We start from the raw sequence: 24,193 nt of genomic DNA, 5'->3' as shown, positions 1-24,193 counted from the left end.
GATATGGGCAAAATATTGTGATTGCTTACAGCTACATTTCATACTAAACCGCAGGCAGAAGTTTACCGAATTGATTACTAGGTTGTTAGGCTGAAAAAAAGGTTTTGGCTTTGATACCGACAATAGCCTTCAGATATAAGGAAAATAGTTAGGAGGGGGGTTAATCCATCCTCATTAAGCAGCAATGTTCTCAAACATTTTAACATACATGTTAGGAAGCCTCCATGGAGCCTACTGCCAGTTGTACTAGCCTGTAACTGAAAGTGCTCTCCATTTGATGTTTCACTTCTCCTTGGTAGAGTAAACAACATGTGGGCTTCCTCATTGTCGATTCACAGTACTTCCCCCAGGCCTGCCTGCATTACTCACAACAAACGGTCGGAGGAGGCCTCTCATGAAAATGAATTAAAACTAATGCTAATTGGACGATAATGAAACCATATGCATCCATGTGCATGAACTAAAAGGATTCAGTTTGTCTTGTGGCGCTCGCCTGTTCTGTGATGTGTTGAACCTAAATTAGATTGCTGTGGGCTTCATCCGCCCCAAAATATGACCCTTTTAAAGGTTGGTTGCTCTGTGAGTGCTGTGAAGTTGTGGTTGCTGACCTGGGGGCCATAGTGGGAGGAACAGCAGCAGCCTCATAAAGGCAGGGCCTGCTGCATGTGGAGGGGAAACTGCACACCCCTGCTTTTGTATGCAAATGCCCCTCTGCAAATAAATGCACCACCATAACAAAAAGAATGTGGCAGCAGCACCTAAGCGCTCATTCACCTTTCAAAGCTTGGGCCCAACGTTGGAGCCAGTCTTGGGAAAACCAACTGTGGCTTTTCACATTTCATTTGAGTCATCTGCCCGAGTGAGGCCTTTGAGAAGGGGTGGCTGTATGTATCAAAAGAGAGACCTCTCTTGCCATGGACCACTGTCTGGCAACAATGTCCTGAATAAAGGGAAGAATTTGTGTGTCAGAATGTCTTTGATAGCTATGTGAGATAAGCTTGAGTTTGTCTGCACACCTCTTCAATGAATGATAACCTACATGCTTATCTAGTAGCTTATAGGCTTGAAGTGTGATTACTACCTCTGAGGGTTTAGAGCTTGATGTAGCGATTTGACTTGTAATATACTGTAGATCAAAACATCTGGGAGAACTGTTTGAATCATAGAAATATAATGATTTATTTTAAGAAGCAAAGAGGAAAGCTGCATTATTCTTGTTTTGAACAATCTGTTGACTGTAATTTGACCTCAAAATTCAAAAAAAGGCACTCGCACATCTGAGCTATCTTTTTTGCAGATGCATGGTAACAGTTGAATAAGATGAGAAAAAATAAGTAACCCGCACACTGCTCTTTAATAAGCTTTGTGTGTCGGCCTTAAGGCCTTTGTGAGTTTATTTTGTTTTATTAGCACCCTTATGTAGACAGCTCCAACCACATCCGTTCAATGCATTGAATGGGGTTGGAGTCGAGGGGAAATAATTCAAATGTTACCAAACATAAAGTGTGTACATAAAACATATTAAACATCTGTAAAACCCCAATGAGGACATCGACCAATCAAGCAAGTTTTCATAAATCATTGTGTCTAGCGCAAGAAAAATAAGAGTAATCATAAGTGGTGGCATTAATTTGACCAAACAACAGCATGCAAACGTATAGTGGATCTATGTAGTTTAACCCTCCTGTTATGTTGTGGGTCAATTTGACCAGTTAACCTCTCCTTTTCCCCATGATATTAAATTACTTTTCTTCATTTAGGGTCATGAACCTAACTTCAAAATGTGAACATACTGATGGTAATATAGAATGGTCACCGTCACCACAAAGAAGTCAAGGTCGACTGTCAGCTTCCAATGTAATCAAAATTGTACCAGGGCCGACCGATTTTCTCTGCCCCCTTCGCCAAGACAGTAAAAGCTGAACCACTTGTGTAGAATTCAACAAATACAACTGCAGAAAGGACACACATACATTGTGTTCAACGTGTGGAGAGAAAGGCTGAAGGGAACAATTTGACCGATAGGGTCAAATCACACCGAATTGTTACCATTACTGGGAAATACAAAACAAATGTCTACATGGGGAAACAGAAAACGCTAATTTGTGAAAAAGGAAATATTTTTAACAAATAGTTCTTAAATATAAAGTTTTTTAAATCAAATGTTCTTGTATTTCTTCTTCATGAAAAGGTCAGACAAGACAAAATAACGTTGTGTTTGTTTTTACTTGATTCTTTGACAGTGTGTTTAATCTGACCCATACCACAATGAACCATTTTTTTTCCAGCAAAGCACAAATGGTTAAAGTGGATTATTTCGCTTTTCATTCACAGTCGCTTAGTAGCCTAAACCTACTCCCGACCAAAGTCTTCAGTGATAATCAATGTGATTTTGTTTCACTGAATCTCTATCTGTAGGCTATTTGCTTAATTGGTTTCTGGCTCTGCAAATAAGTGGAGGTGGTATTGCTCGTATTTTTGTTTCCTCATCTATCACTTATCAGAAACATTTAGCATGTAATAATGTAGCCTAAATCAAGAGTAGGCCAATTTGTCTGCTGGATCACGCATAGGCAACTCCAAAAGCCCGCGGGAGATTGTGAAACATTAACAAGAGACTCACATCCTTTTGAAAATAGGATTGCTATCATTTCCTATCGGTCAATTGGAGGATCAGAAAAGCATGGACTTGAGTTCTGTTTAAAAATACTTTTTTATATGACCGCGGTTCCACATGCATACACACGATAACATGCAGTACGCACTATACACACAGATTTTGTGTGGTAGTAGAGTAGGGGTCTGAGGGCACACACTTAATGTGTTGTGAAATCTGTAGCGAATGTATTGTAATGTTTTAAAATTGTATGATTGCCATATTTTTCCTGGACCAAAGGAATAGTAGCTGCCTTGGTAGCATCTAATGGGGATCCATAATAAATAGAAATACACGATCCCGTGGCAGAAGAATATTGTTTGCATTTTATTCTATTATAGTCTTAATATAAAATATAGCCTATGGTCTGTTGACTGTGTCTGTTTAATTAACAAAATAATAAACTGTTGAATTTATTTGGATGGCGCAGCCATTGCTGCACAGACCGGTAGCATAATTACATTCAAAATATGCTATTCTATTGAAAATATATATATTATTTTTATTAGTCTTATGTTTCTTAGGACCTGCCTAAACAAATGAATAAATGATTTATTTTGATTGTGTATATTCTCCATAGGTTTATTAAAAATAGAAGCCCACCTACATCTGCACTCTACTTGTCCCCGGGCATGCGCCAGTGAGGTATAAAAGGCGTATGCAGGCAAGAACGTGGTAAACATGGGCCTGTTTGTAAGGGGGACAACCAAATATTGCCCAATAGTTCTTTTTACAGGCAAAATACCGTGAATCCTATGTGAAAGAAGTATATACAGTGCATTCGGAAAGTATTCAGATCCCTTCACTTTTTCCACATTGCTATGTTACAGCCTTAATATAAAATAGTTGTTTTTTTATAACTCAATCTACATAAAATATCACATTTACATAAGTATTCAGACCCTTTACTCAGTACTTTGTTGAAGCACCTTTTGTCAGCGATTGCAGACTCGAGTATTCTTGGGTATGATGCTACAAGCTTGGCACACCTGTATTTGGGGAGTTTCTCCCATTCTTCTCTGCATATGCTCTCAAGCTCTGTCAGGTTGGATGGGGAGCGTCACTGCAAAGCTATTTTCAGGTCTCTCTAGAGATGTTCGATCGGGTTCAAGTCAGGGCTCTGGCAGGGCCACTCAAGGACATTCAGAGACTTGTCCCGAAGCCACTCCTGCGTTGTCTTGGCTGTGTGCTTAGGGTTGTTGTCCTGTTGAAAGATGAACCAACACCCCAGTCTGAAGTCCTGAGCCCTCTGGAGCAGGTTTTCATCAAGGATCTCTATATTTTGCTTTCTCTCTAACCCGACTAGTCTCCCAGTCCCTGCCACTGAAAAACATCCCCACAGCATGATGCTGCCACCACCATGCTTCACTGTAGCGATGGTGCCATATTTCCTCCAGACGTGACGCTTGGCATTCAGACCAAATAGTTAAATCTAGGTTTCATCAGACCGAATACATATTGTTTATCATGTTCTGAGTGTCCTTTAGGTGCCTTTTGGCAAACTCCAAGCGGGCTGTCATGTGCCTTTTACTGAGGATTGGCCTCCGCCAGGCCACTCTACCATAAAGGCCTGATTGGTGGAGTGCTGCAGAGATGGCTGTTCTTCTGAAAGGTTATCCCATTGCCACAGAGGAACTCTGGAGCTCTGTCAGAGTGACCATCGGGTTCTTGGTCACCTCCATGACCAATGACCTTCTCCCCTGATTGCTCAGTTTGGCCGGGTGACCAGCTCTAGGAAGAGTCGGTGGTTCCAACTTTTTCCATTTAAGAATGATGGAGGCCACTGCGTTCTTGGGGAACTTCAATGCTGCAGAGATTTGTTGGTACCCTTCCCTAGATCTGTGCCTCGACACAATCCTGTCTCTGAGTTCTAGGGACAATTCCTTCGACCTCAGGGCTTGGTTTTTGCTCTGACAACTGTGGGACCTTATATAGATAGGTGTGTGCCTTTCCAAATCATATCCAATCAATTGATTTTACCACAGGTTGCATCCAATCAAGTTGTAGAAACATGATCAATGATGATGGATGGAAACAAGGAAACAAGGATGATCAATGGAAACAGGATGCAGCGAAGCTCAATTTTGAGTTTCAAAACAAAGGGTCTGAATACGTATCTACAGTTGAAGTCGGAAGTTTACATACACTTAGGTTGGAGTCATTAAAACTCATTCTTCAACCACTCCACAAATGTCTCCTCTTTGCTTGACATCATGGGAAAATCAAAAGAAATCAGCCAAGAACTCAGAAAAAAATTGTAGACCTCCAAAAGTCTGGTTCATCCTTGTGAGCAATTTCCAAACGCCTGAAGGTACCACATTCATCTGTACAAACAATAGTACGCAAGTATAAACACCATGGGACCACGTAGCCATCATACCGCTCATCCTAGCCGTCATACCGCTCATCCTAGAGATGAACGTACTTTGGTGCGAAAAGTGCAGATCAATCCCAGAACAGCAGCAAAGGAAACGGGTACAAAAGTATCTATATCCACAGTAAAACGAGTCCTATATCAACATAACCCGAAAGGCCGCTCAGCAAGGAAGAAGCCACTGCTCCAAAACCGCCATAAAAAGCCAGACTACGTTTGCAGCTGCACATGGGGACAAAGATCGTACTTTTTGGAGAAATGTCCTCTGGTCTGATGAAACAAAAATAGAACTGTTTGGCCATAATGACCATTGTTATGTTTGGAGGAAAAAGGGGGATGCTTGCAAGCCAAAGAACATCATCCCAACCGTGAAGCAGGGGGTGGCAGCATCACGTGGTGGGAGTGCTTTGCTGCAGGAGGGACTGGTGCACTTCACAAAATAGATGGCATCATGTGGTTATATTGAAGCAACATCTCAAGACATCAGTCAGGAAGTTAAAGCTTGGTCGCAAATGGGTCTTCCAAATGGACAATGACCCCAAGCATACATCCAAAGTTGTGGCAAAATGGCTTAATGACAACAAAGTCAAGGTATTGGAGTGGCCATCACAAAGCCCTGACCTCAATCCTATAGAACATTTGTGGGCAGAACTGAAAAAGCATGTGCGAGCAAGGAGGCCTACAAACCTGACTCAGTTACACCAGCTCTGTCAGGAGGAATGGGCCAAAATTCACCCAACTTATTGTGGGAAGCTTGTGGAAGGCTACCCGAAACGTTATACAATTTAAAGGCAATGCTACCAAATACTAATTGAGTGCATGTAAACTTCTGACCCACTGGGAATGTGATGAAATAAAAGCTTAAATAAACCACGCTATACTATTATTCTGACATTTCACATTCTTAAAATAAAGTGGTGATCCTAACAGACCTAAGACAGGGAATTTTTACTAAGATTAAATGTCAGTAATTGTGAAAAACTTAGTTTAAATGCATTTGGCTAAGGTGTATGTAAACATCTGACTTCAACTGTAAGTTATTTTAATTATTTTTTATAAATTTGCCAACATTTCTAAAAACCTGTTTCCCTTTGTTATTATGGGGTATTGTGTCGATTGAGGATTTAAAAAAATGTATATTTACTCCATTTTAGAATAAGGCTGTAACGTAATAAAATGTGGAATAAGGGAAGGAGTCTGAATACTTTCCGACTGCACTGTAAAGAGGATATAACAGAGGGGAGGAGGAACTGCGCCGCTTGAGTGACGGGGCGGGAGTTGGAGTGTGTGGGAAGCAGCTGCAAGAGAAGAAAACTATAAGTAAAGTATAAAAACGGACGTTACACGCAGCGGGTGGCGTTTCAAAAATATTGCGTGTGATATGGATCGCTTTCAATATGGATACTGACAATGTCAACATTGTGATTTCAATGTGAATTTGATTAATTGTGCAGCATTACTTGGTGCAGCAGTTAGGCTATTTCAATTTCAAAATAATTGCAATCCCTTTTAAAACACTTTAGGTCATCTAATCATTTTGTTACATGTTACTCATGTAATGCATTGGACTTAATAAATAAAACACACCACTCAAAATAAACTGTAGAGTAAACTCAAATGAGATGCGCCTTCAGAAGGAAGGTCTCTTACTCTCTTGCACACACACATACAGAGAGAGAGATGGAGCGCTCTCCTACCAGGCACTTGGTTCTCAGGGTCAGGCTCATCCTTGATGTTGAGAATCCTACTGATCCTCCGCGATACAGAGGAGAACAGGCCGTGGACAAAGGGGCCATTTTGATCCTCCCCGTCTGAGAGCCCCTTCCTGACTGCAGTCTTGTCTGTACTGCTGCCAGCCCCTGGCTCTGATACAGACCTGTGGTAGGGAATCAGGGAGCGCAGTGACCGCAGCCTCTCCTGTCCACTGTGCTGCTCCGCAGGTCCAGTAGTACTGCTGGAGGTGGTCATCCTTCCGGGGAGACTCAACACCCTGAAGTGGATAGGTTCCAGTGCACTGTGAGCTCTACTGTCCAACCTGGCAGAAATCCTCCAGTCGTAACCGTCCAGTGCCTTCTCTGGAGTGGACTGGGAAAGCTGCTTCGGCCAGGGTTTTCTGTAATGGTGCCAGTGGTAAGAACCATCCATGCCAAATTGAGACTGAGTAGGTCTCGGACTTAAATGTCTGCTGTGGTCTGGAGACTCTCTCGGTAGACTCATTATCAAATCCAAACAATGAGTCAGTAGATCAAATCTTGCGTGAGCAAAAACACAGATTAAAGCCAGCGAATGGCTGCTCAACCTGATGGTTGGTTGACAGCTGTGAGATCTTAACTTACAACAGCGACCATTTCTTTGAGTAGTAGTAATGCGCCAAACCCTTGAGTAAAAAATCTCTTTAATAAAAAGGTAGACCACAGGTTCCACTCAAACTATAGTTGAGTAATAAGTCGAAGGTCTGCGAGTTCAGTATCTTGCTCACTGGCTGATAGTGGCCTTCCTGGGAGGAAGTGGGGTGTCAGACATATAAGTAAGCTTCCTTAAGGCCTGTCCAATCAGATGCTACTATACTGTAGGCCTCAGGTTGTGGTTTTCCGTATAAACAGTTCCGATTATTTATTTTTTTAGCCCGGTCTTTGTGCTCGTTAAAAAAACAGAAAGGACTGTTTGTTTATCGTCATTACGGCCCCATGATACTCATATGAACTGTTCATAGATGTCAAACACTCAAGGGCTTGGCGAGATTTCTCAAATCATTGGATGTGCCATTAAAATGTACATTGTGTAACTTACAATATTAACGCAACAGTCTAGAGAGCATACATAAGCAACATATTTCTGCAATCTCTGTGCTACAAAAAAATAATTGTGTAACTTAAAATGTTTTTCTTCTGCCATTCACTGGAGTCCGTCACACATTTAAAATGTAAGTGTAAAGAAAACTGAAAACCCCTCTGGAGGTTGTCTGGCGCAAATAACCAAAGCACCACTTGAGAGTTAGAACAAAAAAATGATCATGCCTTTTGACATTTAAGTAATAAAAAAAATGAAGAGCAGACTTAGTAAGTAATTTGGACAAAATGAATGGATTGTCACGTCACACAGAGGGGGTGCCATTAACGCCTGGGACATAACAGTATGCATGATGAGGAGTCTGTCAATGGCTGCTGAAGAACCACATACACCCACATGCTCATCAAGTTGAGAGTGAAAAGTGTAGCACTGGCAATTCCACAGTGAAGTGGTCCTGAAAATTAAATGAAAGAAAAATTGGCAGATTTCTTGTTGAGCGGATGGTAAGGAGGATGGAACGTAATTACAAAACATTTTTAGATTGCAAATTGACCGCAAGAAGCCCAAACAGATATCAGATTTGACTAAAACATAATAATTCCAAACCTTGCTTACATTTGTATACGATCACATACTGTACATCTCTATTATGTGTGAGAATTCCAAAATGTATTTGCTGGTGTTTTTACAGTCGTTTATGTCAAACAATAAAAAATATAAAATAATTGTATTTTTTTTCCTCAGAAAACATGGAGGCTGCTCTAACGGAATGGCACGGTGTCATAAATATGCATGGGTCCTCTTAAATGCGGTGCCCTAGCTGGGCCCCAGTCCTCTGTGATCAGAGAGGAAATGGGAGAGTTGTCCCACTGGGGGCTATGCTGGCTACAGGCCATAGCACCTCATTTTGCCTTGGTCATCAGGGCTTATTAGAGTGCGCATCACTATCAGGGGCAGGGATGGCAGGATCCAGCGCAACTTGAAAACCACCACAGCAAGACTGCTTTAGTTTTAAAAGAAAGAAAAGCATGGCTGTCTCAAATGGCTCACTATTTCCTTTGTGCACTACTTTTGACCAGATCCTTATGTGCCCTTGTCAAAAGGAGTGCACCATATAGGGAATAGGGTCGGGGCACGGAGTCCATGTGACCCACATGCTTGTGTCGTGCAATAAGACGGTAACCAGGTGGCAAAGCTGAGCAACAGTCACCATTATTCATCACATCTAGGTCAGTGCTGACTGCTGTGCTGAGAAACCAAAAGCCTAAGATGCAGAGCAGGGGAGTCCCACTAGGGATGTGTTCAAAGTGTGAATGTGAGAATTTAAAGAGTCAGTGGTAAGAGATGGACAATTTCCTCATCACTGCTTCCTGTGTACTTGAGGGGGGAGGATAGCAGCCTCTCTGTCAGAGACTCCTGTGGTGTTACAGCCCCTCCTTCATTGACAGTGATGGTCTGAGACTATCCTGTAGAAACAGCTTTGAACAACAGGACTGCAAATATACAGTATATAGGTGGAATGAGCTGGAGAACAGTTTGGTATTTTTGGGATATTTTATTCATGGCCTTTGCTACCAAAGCAGCGATGTTCCTAAGTAAATATATATACTGAACACAAATATAAATGCTACATGCAACAATTTAAACGATTTTAATGAATTACAGTTCATATGAAGAAATCAGTCCCTAATCTATGGATTTTCACATGACTGGGAATGCAGATCACAGATACCTTAAAAAAAATGTTTTTTTTTAAATGTGCCTCACAAAGGGCCTCAGGATCTCGTCACGGTCCTCTGGTATATATAAATTGGCATCGATAAATTGTGTTCGTTGTCCATAGCTTATACCTGCCATACCATTACCCCATTGTGGCGGTGAGGTTCTCTGTTGACATTAGCAAACCGCTCGCCCACACAACACCATACACATGGTCTGAGGTTGTGAGGCCGGTTGGACGTACTACCAAATTCTCTAAAACGACATTGGAGGCAGCTTATGGTAGAGAAATTAACATCCAATTCTCTGGCAACAGCTCTGCCAATTGCAAGCTCCCTCAAAACTTGAGACATCTGTGACATTGTGTTGTGTGACAAAACTACACATTTTAGAGTTGTCGTTTATTGTCCCCAGCAGGAGATATGCTCACTAACAGGGATGTAAACATAATTGTGCACAACATTTGAGAGAAATAAGCTTTTAGTGCGTATGGAACATTTCTGGGATTTTATTGAACCTTTATTTAACTAGGCAAGTCAGTTAAGAACAAATTCTTATTTGCAATGACGGCCTACCGCGGCCAAACCCGTACGACACTGGGCCAATTGTGCGCCGCCTTATGGGACTCCCAATTATGGCCGGTTGTGATACAGCCTGGAATCGAACCAGTGTCTGAAGTGATGCCACTAGCACTGAGATGCAGTGCCTTAGACTGCTGCGCCATTAATTTTCTTTTATTTCAGCTCATAGGACAAACACCTTACATGTTGCATTTATTATTTTGTTCATATATATATATATATATATATGAGAGAGAGAGATATATATACACATACATACACACACTGAGTGGACAAAACATTAGGAACACCTTCCTAATATTGAGTTGCACACCCTTTTAACCCCAGAACTGCCTCAATTCGTCACCTCTACAAGGTGACTAAAGCATTCCACAGGGATGCTGGCCCGTGTTGACTCCAATGCTTCCAATTGAAGTGGCTTTAAGCTTTAAGGGCCAAGCTTCCTGCCATCCAGGACCTATATAATAGGCGGTGTGAGAGGAAAGTACATAAAATTGTCAGACTCCAGTCACCCAAATGATAGATTGTTTTCTCTGCTCCCGCATGGGAAGCAGTACCGGAGCACCAAGTCTAGGTCCAAAAGGCTCCTTAACAGCTTCTACCACCAAGCCATAAGACTGCTGAACAATTAATCAAATGGCCACCGGACTATTACATTGACCCCGCCCCTGTACAATGCTGCTACTTGCTGTTTGTTTATTATCTATGCATAGTCATTTCACCCCCACCTATACAGTGGGGCAAAAAAGTATTTAGTCAGCCACCAATTGTGCAAGTTCTCCCACTTAAAAAGATGAGAGGCCTGTAATTTGCATCCATTTTCAACTATGACAGACAAAATGAAAAGAAAAAAAATCCAGAAAATCACATTGTGTGATTTTTTATGAATTTATTTGCAAATTGTGGAAAATAAGTATATGGTCACCTACAAACAAGCAAGATTTCTGGCTCTCACAGACCTGTAACTTCTTCTTTAAGAGGCTCCTCTGTCCTCCACTCGTTACCTGTATTAATGGCACCTGTTTGAACTTGTTATCAGTATAAAAGACACCTGTCCACAACCTCAAACAGTCACACTCCAAACTCCACTATGGCCAAGACCAAAGAGCTGTCAAAGGACAACTGAAACAAAATTGTAGACCTGCTCCCGGCTGGGAAGACTGAATCTGCAATAGGTAAGCAGCTTGGTTTGAAGAAATCAACTGTGGGAGCAATTATTAGGAAATGGAAGACATACAAGATCACTGATAATCTCCCTCGGCCTGGGGCTCCACGCAATATCTCAAAGTAACAAAGCCTACCATCAGTAACACACTACGCCGCCAGGGACTCAAATCCTGCAGTGCCAGATGTGTCCCCCTGCTTAAGCCAATACATGTCCAGGCCCGTCTGAAGTTTACTAGAGAGCATTTGGATGATCCAGAAGAAGATTGGGAGAATGTCATATGGTCAGATGAAACCAAAATATAACTTTTTGGTAAAAACTCAACTTGTCGTGTTTGGAGGACAAAGAATGCTGAGTTGCATCCAAAGAACACCATACTTACTGTGAAGCATGGGGGTGGAAACATCATGCTTTGGGGCTGTTTTTCTGCAAAGGGACCAGGACGACTGATCAGTGTAAAGGAAAGAATGAATGGGGCCATGTATCGTGAGATTTTGAGTGAAAACCTCCTTCCATCAGCAAGGGCATTGAAGATGAAACGTGGCTGGGTTTTTCATCATGACAATGATCCCAAACACACCGCCCGGGCAACGAAGGAGTGGCTTCGTAAGAAGCATTTCAAGGTCCTGGAGTGGCCTAGACAGTCTCCAGATCTCAACCCCTTAGAAAATCTTTGGAGGGAGTTGAAAGTCCGTGTTGCCCAGCAACAGCCCCAAAGCATCACTGCTCTAGAGGAGATCTGCATGGAGGAATGGGCCAAAATACCAGCAACAGTGTGTGAAAACCTTGTGAAGACTTACAGAAAACATTTGACCTCTGTCATTGCCAACAAAGGGTATATAACAAAGTATTGAGATAAACTTTTGTTATTGACCAAATACTTATTTTCCACCATAATTTGCAAATAAATTAATAAAAAATCCTACAATGTGATTTTCTGGATTTTTTTTTTCATTTTGTCTGTCATAGTTGAAGTGTACCTATGATGAAAATTACAGGCCTCATCTTTTTAAGTGGGAGAACTTGCACAATTGGTGGCTGACTAAATACTTTTTTGCCCCACTGTATATATAAATTACCTCAACTAACCTGTAACCCCGTACACTGACTCGTTACCCCCTGTACATAGCCTCTTTATTGTTTTGTTATTGTGTTACTTATTTTTGTACTTTAGTTTATTTGGTAAACATTTTTCTTAAACTCTTCTTGAACTGCACTGTTGGTTAAGGGCTTGTAAGTAAGCATTCCATGGTAAGGTCTACACTTGATGTATTTGGCACATGTGACAAATAGTTTGATTTGAGGTCACCTAGTCAGTAAGGTCACCTAGTCAGTCTGTTATGGAAAGAGCATAATGCTTTGTGCACTCAGTGTATATATAGGCCTAAAGATCATCAAACACCTACCTTAATAGCTAATCACTTTCTAATCCCCTAGAGCATTGGGCCAGTATCAGAAAGGTTGCTGGATCGAATCCCCGAGCTGACAAGGTAAATATCTGTCTTTCTGCCCCTGAGCAAGGCCGTTAACCCACCGTTATCCGAGCGCCGAAGATGTGGATTTCGATTACGGAGCCCCTCCCCCCCACGCAATTCAGAGAGGTTGGGTTAAGTGCGGAAAACACATTTCAGTGGAACGCATTAAGGTGTACAACTGACTAGGTAGCCCCCTTTCCCTTACACATAGGCTACAAGCACTTCTATTCACGTTGAACTCGTTTCCATGAAGAGTCACTCAATTTACATAGGCTGGCAAACGATGTGAAAATGTAAGCACAAAGAAGCATCACATCATCTTTTCAAGTTAGTAGAGCTCACCCCAGACATAACCAATCGAGCAAGATATCTGTAATGGCAAGTGTTCAGATGGCCTTTGGTTTGGACAGCACACATTCGAACCTCATTACTACCAACACCTGGAATATGAAATCATTCACCTCCAATGCTCAACACCACAGGGAAATGAAAATGGCAGGCATAAAAATAACCCCTCTAAAAATGGGTATAAGAGCAGTGGCAGGAAGTTAATAGAATGGAAGCGAGAGAGAGAGAGAGAGAGACAGCGTGAGGGGTAGCGTGAGAATCTCTAGTGAGAGACAGCAACCTGTTCTGTTGACAGTTGTTGCCTGATAACGGTTACAGACTGATTTACTATTCCAGTCCCATAACTCATCTTCCGGAGGCTCTGGCTGCTGCCACTGTGACGTATGGGAACATAGTGTCTCCGATCCCGAGCACAGGAAAAATGACATTGGGCCTCCGGAATGGCTTTTTCCAATGGCCACTTTGTCGTCTTTATTTGTCCCTGTCCTGGCGGAAATCAGGACTGGACTCAGGACATAAGAGAGCATGAACATCCCCCTGATCTAAAAATAGCACTTTGCCATTAAGAGGGCAATAAATCAGACCATGAAGGGAGGAAGGAGGGGGGGTTTACAGGGCCCTATAAAATATGTGGAATCACAGAATCCAGACATTAAAACAGATTTCAAAGATGTACTGAACTTAGTAGGAAATCAACTAAATGTATTGAATTTATTAGAAAATGTATTAATTTGCTTTAGATTATCAAAAGACATGACAAAATGTGTCAGTGAGTGATTTGTATTTTCTTTCAACTTTCTGAAGAGGCAACAGCACAGGAAAGCCCCAGTTTGTCCACCACTTTGTGTAGGCATTAGCGATGATGCAAATGTATGACAACTGTCTTCTGGTAGTTGTTAAGTCATTCCCAAAACCCTTCCCAATTAAATGTTAACTACAAAGTAGCCTATACCTACCTGACAGAATGATAAATCGGAAACCTGGAAAAACAAAACCAGAAAAAAAAACGGATTTTATAGGACCCTAAGTTTATGGGGACAAGGTCTTGAAAAGTTCCCCTCAAAATACTACGGCGCCTGCATTCCAAAATGGCACCCTATTCCCTATTTAATGCACTATATAAGGAAATAGGTTGCCATTTGGGAGACAGCCTCTGTCTGGAGCTGGCGGGCAGAACTATAACGACTAGGGAACTGTGTCTGGCAGTGTTCAATGTTCCAGGGTTATGGTATTTGACACCACAACCAGCCAAGAGTCGTTCAATTATTTCCCTTCATGAGAGGAAAAATGGCTTGATGCTGTTATAATAACCCTAAATAGTTGCATATATAGTTACATATATATAATAATTATCCCACCACTGGAATTCAACAGCTAGCCTACACAGAAGGGACAACAATTTTTTTTAAAAGTGGTCTGAGAAAACCAACTCAATCGGTACACAAAACTAGCTGAAGTCTGAACTTCTTAACACATGAGCAGCCTTAGTTCCTAACCCATGTGTTTTTCCACTCACCAGGGGGACAAAAGCCTGAAATAGACAAACATTTATTTTTGAACAGCACAGGTTAGTTTCTTGTTTTGTTTCGGAGGGGATATCCTGCCTCTGTCCCCCATCCCAACCCCCTCATGACAGCATGGCTGCCACATGCAGCAAGCTGGAGTGGGACGGATGAAAACAGGGAACTTTCCATTTCCTCCTCCGCTCTGCCGAGCAACTGTAAGGTGGTTGGTCATACAATGCTAGACGTAGGCTTAGGACTCGATTCAATCCATGTCGCGGAAGTTCAGTGCTATAGCGCGATTGAAAGGTCATTTCAGATTGAGCTGACATATGCAGCGTTTCCCGGGAACGCTGCATCATTGCCTTTAAATTTATAATCAAGCTGTAGTGCTGAACTTCTGCGATACGGATTGAATCGAGCCCCTAATCTCCCCATCGCTCTTCTGCACGCACAAAAAAACAAACATTTCAAACCCATTATGGTGCTATTCAGCTGCATTTGCCTCTTGTTTCTAGATAGCACAACTTTTGCAGCACTGACCTTGGCTTGGCAATGGAGAGAGGACTGATCTTCCAGTTCAGGGAGCATTTCTCTCCTTTGTTGAAGATGACCAATGAACCATGTCTCCTCTCTCCTAGAGAGGAGGGTTTCTATCCTCACAATGAAGCACAACCATGGTGTGAGGTTCATATCTAGCCTATTAGCGGTCTACCAATAAATGTTAGAACTATATTATGTTATCAAATACAATTTTATATTCATCAATTTGTAATGAGCGGCAGGAGGAGGGGACAAAGAAATAAGAGGTTCAGACAACTTTGTATTTCAAATGGGATGGTGACTTGACAAGGACAGGGTACTGAAAATATTTTTTGATGATAGGGATCCTCTGGCCCTAAACAGATTAGGTCACAAGATCCAATCCTGAAAATAAAAACAAGATCCAATCCTCCATGTAGACACTAGGCTTATACATCCCTGTATGGTGTGTAATGTGTAAATAAGCTGAAAGAGACAAGGCAGACTCCCACAGGCCCAATTCAAGATGAATCTATTGCTTCTACACCTGCATTGCTCGCTGTTTGGGGGTTTAGGCTGGGTTTCTGTACAGCACTTTGAGATATCAGCTGATGTAAGATGGGCTATATAAATACATTTGATTTGATCAGAAAAGCTGCAGACAGCCGTAGAGGTTATCACCTGGCCCTGTTGAACAGGCTCCTACCATACGATCAGATGGTGCTCTAATACACTGCCAAATATCCTTAAGCGCTTCAGTTGCCAAGTTGCCTGCTGCTACTGAACAAACTGAATTGAGCCACCCTTCCCTGCACTCCTGACCCTTAAGCAGGATTTTCAACAGCCATTTATTTCTGCCTCACTCGGTCTTGGCAAGCCTCCTTCGCCTTGCAGAGCACCGAGGGTTGATGTGCAATTGAAAAAACATTATCAGTAATTTTATGCTTAGAATGAAACAGTCAGCGTAAATAACTCACAAAGAGGAAATGTTTCCAGGCGGATTATATCATGTCATAATATTTACCAGTGCCTGGGCTTGTAATTTTTTCAACAAAACATGCACAAAGTAGTGGAAAAGGAAGATGTGGATGTATTCTTAGCTAGGAGTTTCTTTCATCAGTAGTAGGATTAGAGGTCAACCGATTAATCGGAATGGCCGATTAATTAGGGCCGATTTCAAGTTTTCATAAATCGGTAGTCAGTATTTTTTTTAACCTTTATTTAACGAAGCAAGTCAGTTAAGAACACGTTCTTATTTTCAATGACGGTCTAGGAACGGTGGGTTAACTGCCTTGTTCAGGGGCAGAACGACAGATTTCTACCTTGTCAGCTCGGGGATTCAATCTTGATTCAATTCAATGAAATAATTTGAATAATCCCAAATATATTTTGATTTGTTTAACACTTTTTTTGGTTACTACATGATTCCATGTGTGTTATTTCATAGTTTTGATGTCTTCACTAATGATGGGGTTTGAAAATCCAACTGACATTTTCTCCTGAGGTGCTGACCTGTTGCACCCTCTACAACCACTGTGATTATTATTATCTGACCCTGCTGGTCATCTATGAACGTTTGAACATCTTGGCCATGCTCTGTTCTAATCTCCACCCGGCACAGCCAGAAGAGGACTGGCCACCCCTCAGAGTCTGGTTCTTCTCTAGGTTTCTTCCTAGGTTCCTGTATTTCTAGGGAGTTTTTCCTAGCCACCGTGCTTCTACATCTGCATTGCTTGCTGTTTGGGGTTTTAGGTTGGGTTTCTGTACAGCACTTTGTGACATCGGCTGAGGTAAAAAGGGCTTTATGAATAAATTTGATTGATTGATTGTAGAATCAAAGAAAAACCCTTGAATGAGTAGGTGTTACAACTTTTGACCGGTAATGTAGATCTAGATAGAAATGTATTTTGTGACATATTGTGTCCTACTAGCAGTGACTTTGCTGATAACTACTTGATTGAGGAAAAATGCACTTTAGTATGACTGAGATATGTGGTTGTCCCACCTAGCAGTCTTCAGATGAGTTCACTAACTAAGTCGCTCTGGATACGAGCATCTGCTAATTGACTAACATGTCAAATGCTACCCTGATTCAACCTTAGCAGACCTCAGGTCCCAAGTGGCAGTATGGCACCCTATACATTTTATAATGCACTACTTTTGACCAGCAGGTGATACCAATATCATGTATGTCAATTGTATATCCATATTGCAGCAATATGACAGCTTAGGTTCTAGGATACCAGGAGGTTGTTTTTAATTTAAATGCATTGAATGCACAGAATGGAGAGTGTGGGTAGACAGTTATTCAGTCATTGTTAAAGACAAAATGTAATAACTGACTGGATGATTAATTTATATGACAGGCTGTATTGAATGAACGGGTCGAGAGCCATTTCATCTCTCCTGTCTGTTTCAAACACCTTTGGAACTGTGAAGATGAATCAGGGCAAAGGATTGAGGCTTCCATGCAGTAGCTTGATTAGGTAGATCCTGGGATACTAACGCTTCTCTTGTACACTTCACCCTAAACACTGCTCACGTTGCAGCTTTACATAGAGGGATCTTTCATAACATTTTTACCTCAGTCAAATAATGACCTACACCCGCATAGCCACATGACATCTATCATTGACGCAGACAGCACTCTGTGTGGTGTGTGACAAACCGGAACCTTTGAGTTTTCACTTGCATTGACACCGATGGAGGACAAAGAAAAGGTGATTCAGAAGCAAATGGTAGATTTATCTCAGAAATGTGCAATGCTGCCCAGGTATAGGCCAACTTACTGTAGGCTAACTTACTGTAGGCTATGTTCATTTGATATCAGAACTAAGACAAAAACATTTAAGCTTATCCTTCAAAGACCTGGAATTAGATCAAAAACAGGATGGGGACTTCCTGTGTTTTCAGGTAACGCCTGTAATCCCAGAATGTTGTCTTGCAGCCAACTAGTCTGTGTCGAAGGAAAGGGTGGAGGATCTGTAGATACCTGCCCTTTTCTGCATTCATACTCATGGAGTTCATCGACCACTGGTCTTCTATGAATAGGAATACAACTCAGTCTAAAAACAGAAGGCCATATGGGCAAATAGCTCCTCTATGGACAACATGTGAATTACTGAGGACAAACTACAGACAACAAGCTGGCAGAAATGTGATTGGTTTACGAGTTCAGTTTCATTCCCTTGATTTAAACCATTGTTTAAACCGATAAGATGGGTAGGTAAATAACAAAACAATGCATTGTTAGAAGAGAGGGATTCTAAAATAAATCTGTATTAAGCCTAAACTACAGCTAGATGTTATTGTAGTAATTCACTTCAAAGCCTATACGTTCTTCCTCAAATGAGGCTTGGATGAATTGAATATGAGAATGGATGAATATTCCTGTCAATATCAGTTACTAACAGATAAACCCTTTCCTCGGTCTTCAGTCAACCTTTAATAGGCTTATGTGCAATACCCTTTCTCTGGTTAATGCACTTTTTCCAAAGGATTTAGGCAGGGCACCACAAATCCTTACTAACTCATCCTAATCCATATGGTGCTGTTTGAGATTCAGGGACGGCAATTGGATGGAGTTACACAAACTAAACGCATAGGCCTAGAATCTGAAATCTAGGCTACTTTAACAACATGTGTTCCCATAACTGGAAATTGTAATTGTTCTTGTTCTGAGTGTTTACTAGCCTAATTGAAGAAATTGTTGACAGCTGCTACGGTGACCCTGAGTGCCCTATGAGAGGCAGCCATGACAACCAGTCTTTCAGCCTAAATAGAACTACATTTGGCAGCTCAGTCCACATGCAAGAACTAAAAGGCATAATCGTTCTACCATACCTTGCCATTCTGCCCATTACACTGTGGCCAAACTCAGTCCTTGGGACCCCAAGGGGTGGACGTTTTGGTTTTTACCCAAATCATTACGTTTTGATAATTTGATTCAGCTGTGTAGTGTTCGGGCTAAAACCAAAACGTGCACCGAGTTTGGGAAACGCTGGGCTAAACATGGGGTAGCTACTCATTTAACAAAAATGGCTAAATAGCATAAAAGTCCAGTTATTCCCCAGAATCACAGTTTTTCAGCCGTCAACCAACTTAAGCGAGAATGTCACCTAGGCTATTACATTTATTTGATTTTATAATGACTTTACTCAGAATGTAGGTTACTTTGCTTATGGTTACACTGGGATCAGCCAGTCGGCATTTGTATAGAGTTATTTCAGCATTGGAACGCAGTGACGTTGGAACACTGGTGCCTGTTGCTCTGGAATCCTGGCCACTGAGGTCATTCACAGAGTTGTCTGCTTACATCACAGCTCAGGCAAGTCACTTGAAACAGGCAGGGGAGAGAAGGGAAGTGGCAAACGTCCGAAGAGTGCTGGAAGTCAGAGACAGGGCTACTGCTGTCCATGAGCCACAGTACAATCAGACTATTCACTATAGCTAGGCTAGGCTAAAACTCAAGTTCTCCAGACCAAAAAATAAATACATCTAAAGCTCACCTACGTACTCAACTGTTGACACATTCAATTAGGGCTGTGATGGTAATTGAAAAACTGACAGTTATGGATGAAGACTGCCAAGAAAACTTTTTATATTTTTAAATAGGCCTATATTCATTTATTTATTTGTATTTACTTAATTTTCAGGAAGATAAACTTGAACTAATAGCGGGAGTGTTTACTAAGGATTAAAAGCAATTGTTTTGCTAATTGATGTCTGTCTTCATCTCTTTTTTCTAACTGTCGTTCGATGCTCGAGCAGCGAATCTGCTAGATGCATGTGGGTGTAGAAGTGCTAGCCTATTGGCTATGGCACCTGAGTTCCATTTTTACCATAGTAAAAAAAATATAAATGGTTAGATATGTGGACTTTCTTTTATACAACACACATTTTCATTGCTTACTATTAAATAAATGTGTATTTAAAAAAAAAGGGTGGATATGTCTGACTATTCATTAATTATGCAACAGCAGTCGACAAGGTTGTTCTGGCTCTGAAGCCTATAATGCACTAATGTGTCAAATGGACAACGCACCAATCCTGTCCAACCTGGCATGGTATAATTTGATGTGGAATCTTTCATTAAATGTATAGCCTAATCAACGATATATAGGATATGAATATGTTGTGTGTGTTTGCTTCTATTTTAATGATTGTGATAGTATGAAGATGAAATGTACATAGAGATGTTTCCCCTTTATACTTTGCTTGTCTATTATCTTATACCCTACTTTCAGAAAGCCAAAGATAGGCCTAGGTTTTTTATTCGTTTTTTAATCATTTTTAAAACAGCTCGAAATAAGTTTCAAAATACACTACAGTTCAAAGGTTTGGGGTCACTTAGAAATGTCCTTGTTTTCCATGAAAACATACATAAAATGAGTAGCAAAATGAATAGGAAATATAGTCAAGATGTTGACAAGGTTATAAATAATGATTTTTAATTGAAATAATTATTGTGTCCTTCAAACTTGGCTTTCGTCAAAGAATCTTCCATTTGCTGCAATTACAGCCTTGCAGACATTTGACATTCTAGTTGTCAATTTGTTGAAGTAATCTGAAGAGATTTCACCCCATGCTTCCTGAAGCACCTCCCACAAATTGGATTGGCACTTCTTAAGTACCATACAGACAAGCTGCTCCCACAACAGCTCAATAGGGTTGAGATCCAGTGACTGGCTACTCCATTACAGACAGAATACCAGCTGACTGTTCTTCCCTAAATAGTTCTTGCATAGTTTGTAGCTGTACTGAGTCATTGTCCTGTTGTAGGAGGAAATTGCCTCTAATTAAGCACATTCCACAGAGTATGACATGGTGTTGCAAAATGGAGTGATAGTCTTCCTTCTTCAAGATACCTTTTACCCTGTACAATTATCCCACTTTACCACCCCCAAAGAACCCCCAGACCATCACATTGCCTCCATCATGACAGATGGCGTCAAGCACTCCTCCAGCATCTTTTCATTTGTTCTGCATCACACGAATGTTCTTTGGGATCCAAACACCTCAAACTTAGATTAGTCTGTCCACAACACTTTTTTCCAATCTTCCTCTGTCCAGTTTGTGTTATTTTGCCTTATCTTATCTTATTATCTTTTATTTTTATTGGCCAGTCAGAGATATGGCTTTTTCTTTGCAACTCTGCCTAGAAGGCCAGCATCCCAGTCATCTCTTCACTGCTGATGTTGAGACTGGTGTTTTGTGGGTACTATTTAATGAAGCTGCCAGTTGAGGACTTAAGGCGTCCGTAAGGCGTCCGTTTCTCAAACTAGACACTAATGTACTTGTCTTCTTTCTCAGTTGTGCACCAGGGCCTCCCACTCCTCTTTCTATTCTGGTTAGAGACAGTTAGCACTGTTCTGTGAAGGGAGTTTTATTTTATACCTTTATTTAACTAGGCAAGTAAATTAAGAAGAAATTCTTATTTTCAATGAAGGCCTAGGAACAGTGGGTTAACTGGTCTAGGAACAGTGGTTTAACTGCCTTGTTCAGGGGCAGAACGACAGATTTTTACCTTGTCAGCTCAGGGATTCGATCTTGCAACCTAGTTACTAGTTCAATGCTCTAACCACTAGGCTACCTGCCACCCCAGTACAGAGTTGTACGAGATCTTCAGTTTCATGGCAATTTCTCGCATGGAGTAGCCTTCATTTCTCAGAACAAGAACAGACTGACGAGTTTCAGAAGAAAGTCCTTTGTTTCTGGCCATGTTGAGGCTGTTTTTTTTTTTTCACCTTTATTTAACCAGGTAAGCTAGTTGAGAACAAGTTCTCATTTGCAACTGCGACCTGGCCAAGATAAAGCAAAGCAGTGTGACACAGACAACAACAGAGTTACACATGGAGTAACCAATAAACAAGCCAATAACACAATAACAGTCAATGACACAGTAGGAAATGTCTATATACAGTGTGTGCAAAAGGCATGAGGAGGTAGGCAATAAATAGGCCATAGGAGCTAATAACGACAATTTAGCAGATTAACACTGGAGTGATAAATGAGCAGATGATGATGTGCAAGTAGAGATACTGGTGTGCAAAAGAGCAGAAAAGTACATCAAATAAAAACAGTATGGGGATGAGGTAGGTAGATTGGGTGGGCTATTTACAGATGGACTATGTACAGCTGTAGCGATCGGTTAGCTGATGTTTAAAGTTGGTGAAGGAAATAAGTCTCCAACTTCAGCAATTTTTGCAATTCGTTCCAGTCACTGGCAGCAGAGAACTGGAAGGGAAGGCGGCCAAACGAGGTGTTGGCTTTGGGGATGATCAGTGAGATATACCTGCTGGAACGTGTGCTACGGGTGGGTGTTGTTATCGTGACCAGTGAACTGAGATAAGGCGGAGCTTTACCTAGCATAGACTTATAGATCACCTGGAGCCAGTGGGTCTGGCGACGAATATGTAGCGAGGGCCAGCCGACTAGAGCATACAGGTCGCAGTGGTGGGTGGTATAAGGTGATTTGGTAACAAAACGGATGGCACTGTGATAGACTGCATCCAGTATGCTGAGTAGAGTGTTGGAAGCTATTTTGTAGATGACATCGCCGAAGTCGAGGATCGGTAGGATAGTCAGTTTTACTAGGGTAAGTTTTGCGGCGTGAGTGAAGGAGGCTTTGTTGCGAAATAGAAAGCCAATTCTAGATTTGATTTTGGATTGGAGATGTTTAATGTGAGTCTGGAAGGAGAGTTTACAGTCTAGCCAGACACCTAGGTATTTATAGTTGTCCACATATTCTAGGTTGGAACCGTCCAGGGTGATGATGCTAGTCGGGCGGGTGGGTGCGGGCAGCGAACGGTTGAAAAGCATGCATTTGGTTTTACTAGCGTTTAAGAGCAGTTGGAGGCCACGGAAGGAGTGTTGTATGGCATTTGGAGGTTAGTTAGCACAGTGTCCAAGGAAGGGCCAGATGTATACAGAATGGTGTCGTCTGCGTAGAGGTGGATCAGGGAATCTCCCGCAGCAAGAGCGACATCATTGATATATACAGAGAAAAGAGTCGGCCCGAGAATTGAACCCTGTGGTACCCCCATAGAGACAGCCAGAGGTCCGGACAACATGCCCTCCGATTTGACACACTGAACTCTATCGGAAAAGTAGTTTGTGAACCAGGCGAGGCAGTCATTAGAAAAACCAAGGCTATTGAGTCTGCCGATCAGAATACGGTGACTGACAGAGTCGAAAGCCTTGGCCAGGTCGATGAAGACGGCTGCACAGTACTGTCTTTTATCGATGGCGGTTATGATATCGTTTAGTACCTTGAGCATGGCTGAGGTGCACCTGTGACCAGCTCAAAAACCAGATTGCACAGCGGAGAAGGTGCGGTGGGATTTGAAATGGTCAGTGATCTGTTTATTAACTTGGCTTTCGAAGACTTTAGATAGGTAGGGCAGGGCAGGATGGATATAGGTCTGTAACAGTTTGGGTCTAGGGTGTCACACCCTTTGAAGAGGGGGATGACAGCGGCAGCTTTCCAATCTTTAGGGATCTCGGACGATATGAAAGAGAGGTTGAACAGGCTGGTAATAGGGGTTGCAACAATGGCGGCAGATAGTTTTAGAAAGAGAGGGTCCAGATTGTCTAGCCCAGCTGATTTGTACAGGTTTTGCAGCTCTTTCAGAACATCTGCTGTCTGGATTTGGGTGAAGGAGAAGCTGGGGAGGCTTGGGCGAGTAGCTGCGGGGGAGGCAGAACTGTTGGCCGGGGTTGGAGTAGCCAGGAGGAAGGCTTTGGCCAGCCGTTGAGAAATGCTTATTGAAATTTTCGATTATCATGGATTTATCAGTGGTGACCGTGTTACCTAGCCTCCAGCTGGGAGGAGGTGCTCTTATTCTCCATGGAATTTACAGTGTCCCAAAACGTTTTGGAGTTCGAGCTACAGGATGCGAATTTCTGCTTGAAAAAGTTAGCCTTTGCTTTCCTGAACAGTTGCATATCGTGGGGACTATTCGATGCTATTCCAGTCCGCCACAGGATGTTTTTGTGCTGGTCAAGGGCAGTGAGGTCTGGAGTGAACCAAGGGCTATATCTGTTCTTAGTTCTGCATTTT

At 41.8% G+C, this 24,193-nt stretch overlaps 1 protein-coding gene across 7 annotated transcripts in view; it reads right to left on the bottom strand.

Moving 5' to 3' along the window:
- rasal2 (RAS protein activator like 2) overlaps window positions 1–24,193 on the bottom strand; it is a 101,226-nt gene that overhangs the window by 69,371 nt on the left and 7,662 nt on the right. For 4 of the 7 annotated variants that reach the window (XM_029623745.2, XM_029623748.2, XM_029623747.2 and 1 more), the window contains exon 1: window positions 6,728–7,520. The exons of 2 other annotated variants lie outside the window; for them this stretch is intronic. In XM_029623745.2, the coding sequence (XP_029479605.2) occupies window positions 6,728–7,247 (520 nt within the window). In that variant the 5' untranslated portion in view covers window positions 7,248–7,520. Of the gene's footprint in view, window positions 1–6,727; window positions 7,521–24,193 lie in introns of those variants that run through there. One more of the 7 variants, XM_029623751.2, reaches the window with a different exon arrangement.

Source organism: Oncorhynchus nerka, linkage group LG20, assembly GCF_034236695.1.
Source record: "Oncorhynchus nerka isolate Pitt River linkage group LG20, Oner_Uvic_2.0, whole genome shotgun sequence".
NCBI classification, from domain to species: Eukaryota; Metazoa; Chordata; class Actinopteri; order Salmoniformes; family Salmonidae; genus Oncorhynchus; species Oncorhynchus nerka.
The sequence above is the reverse complement of the archived record's forward strand: the minus strand, read 5'-3'. Positions and strand labels throughout refer to the sequence as shown.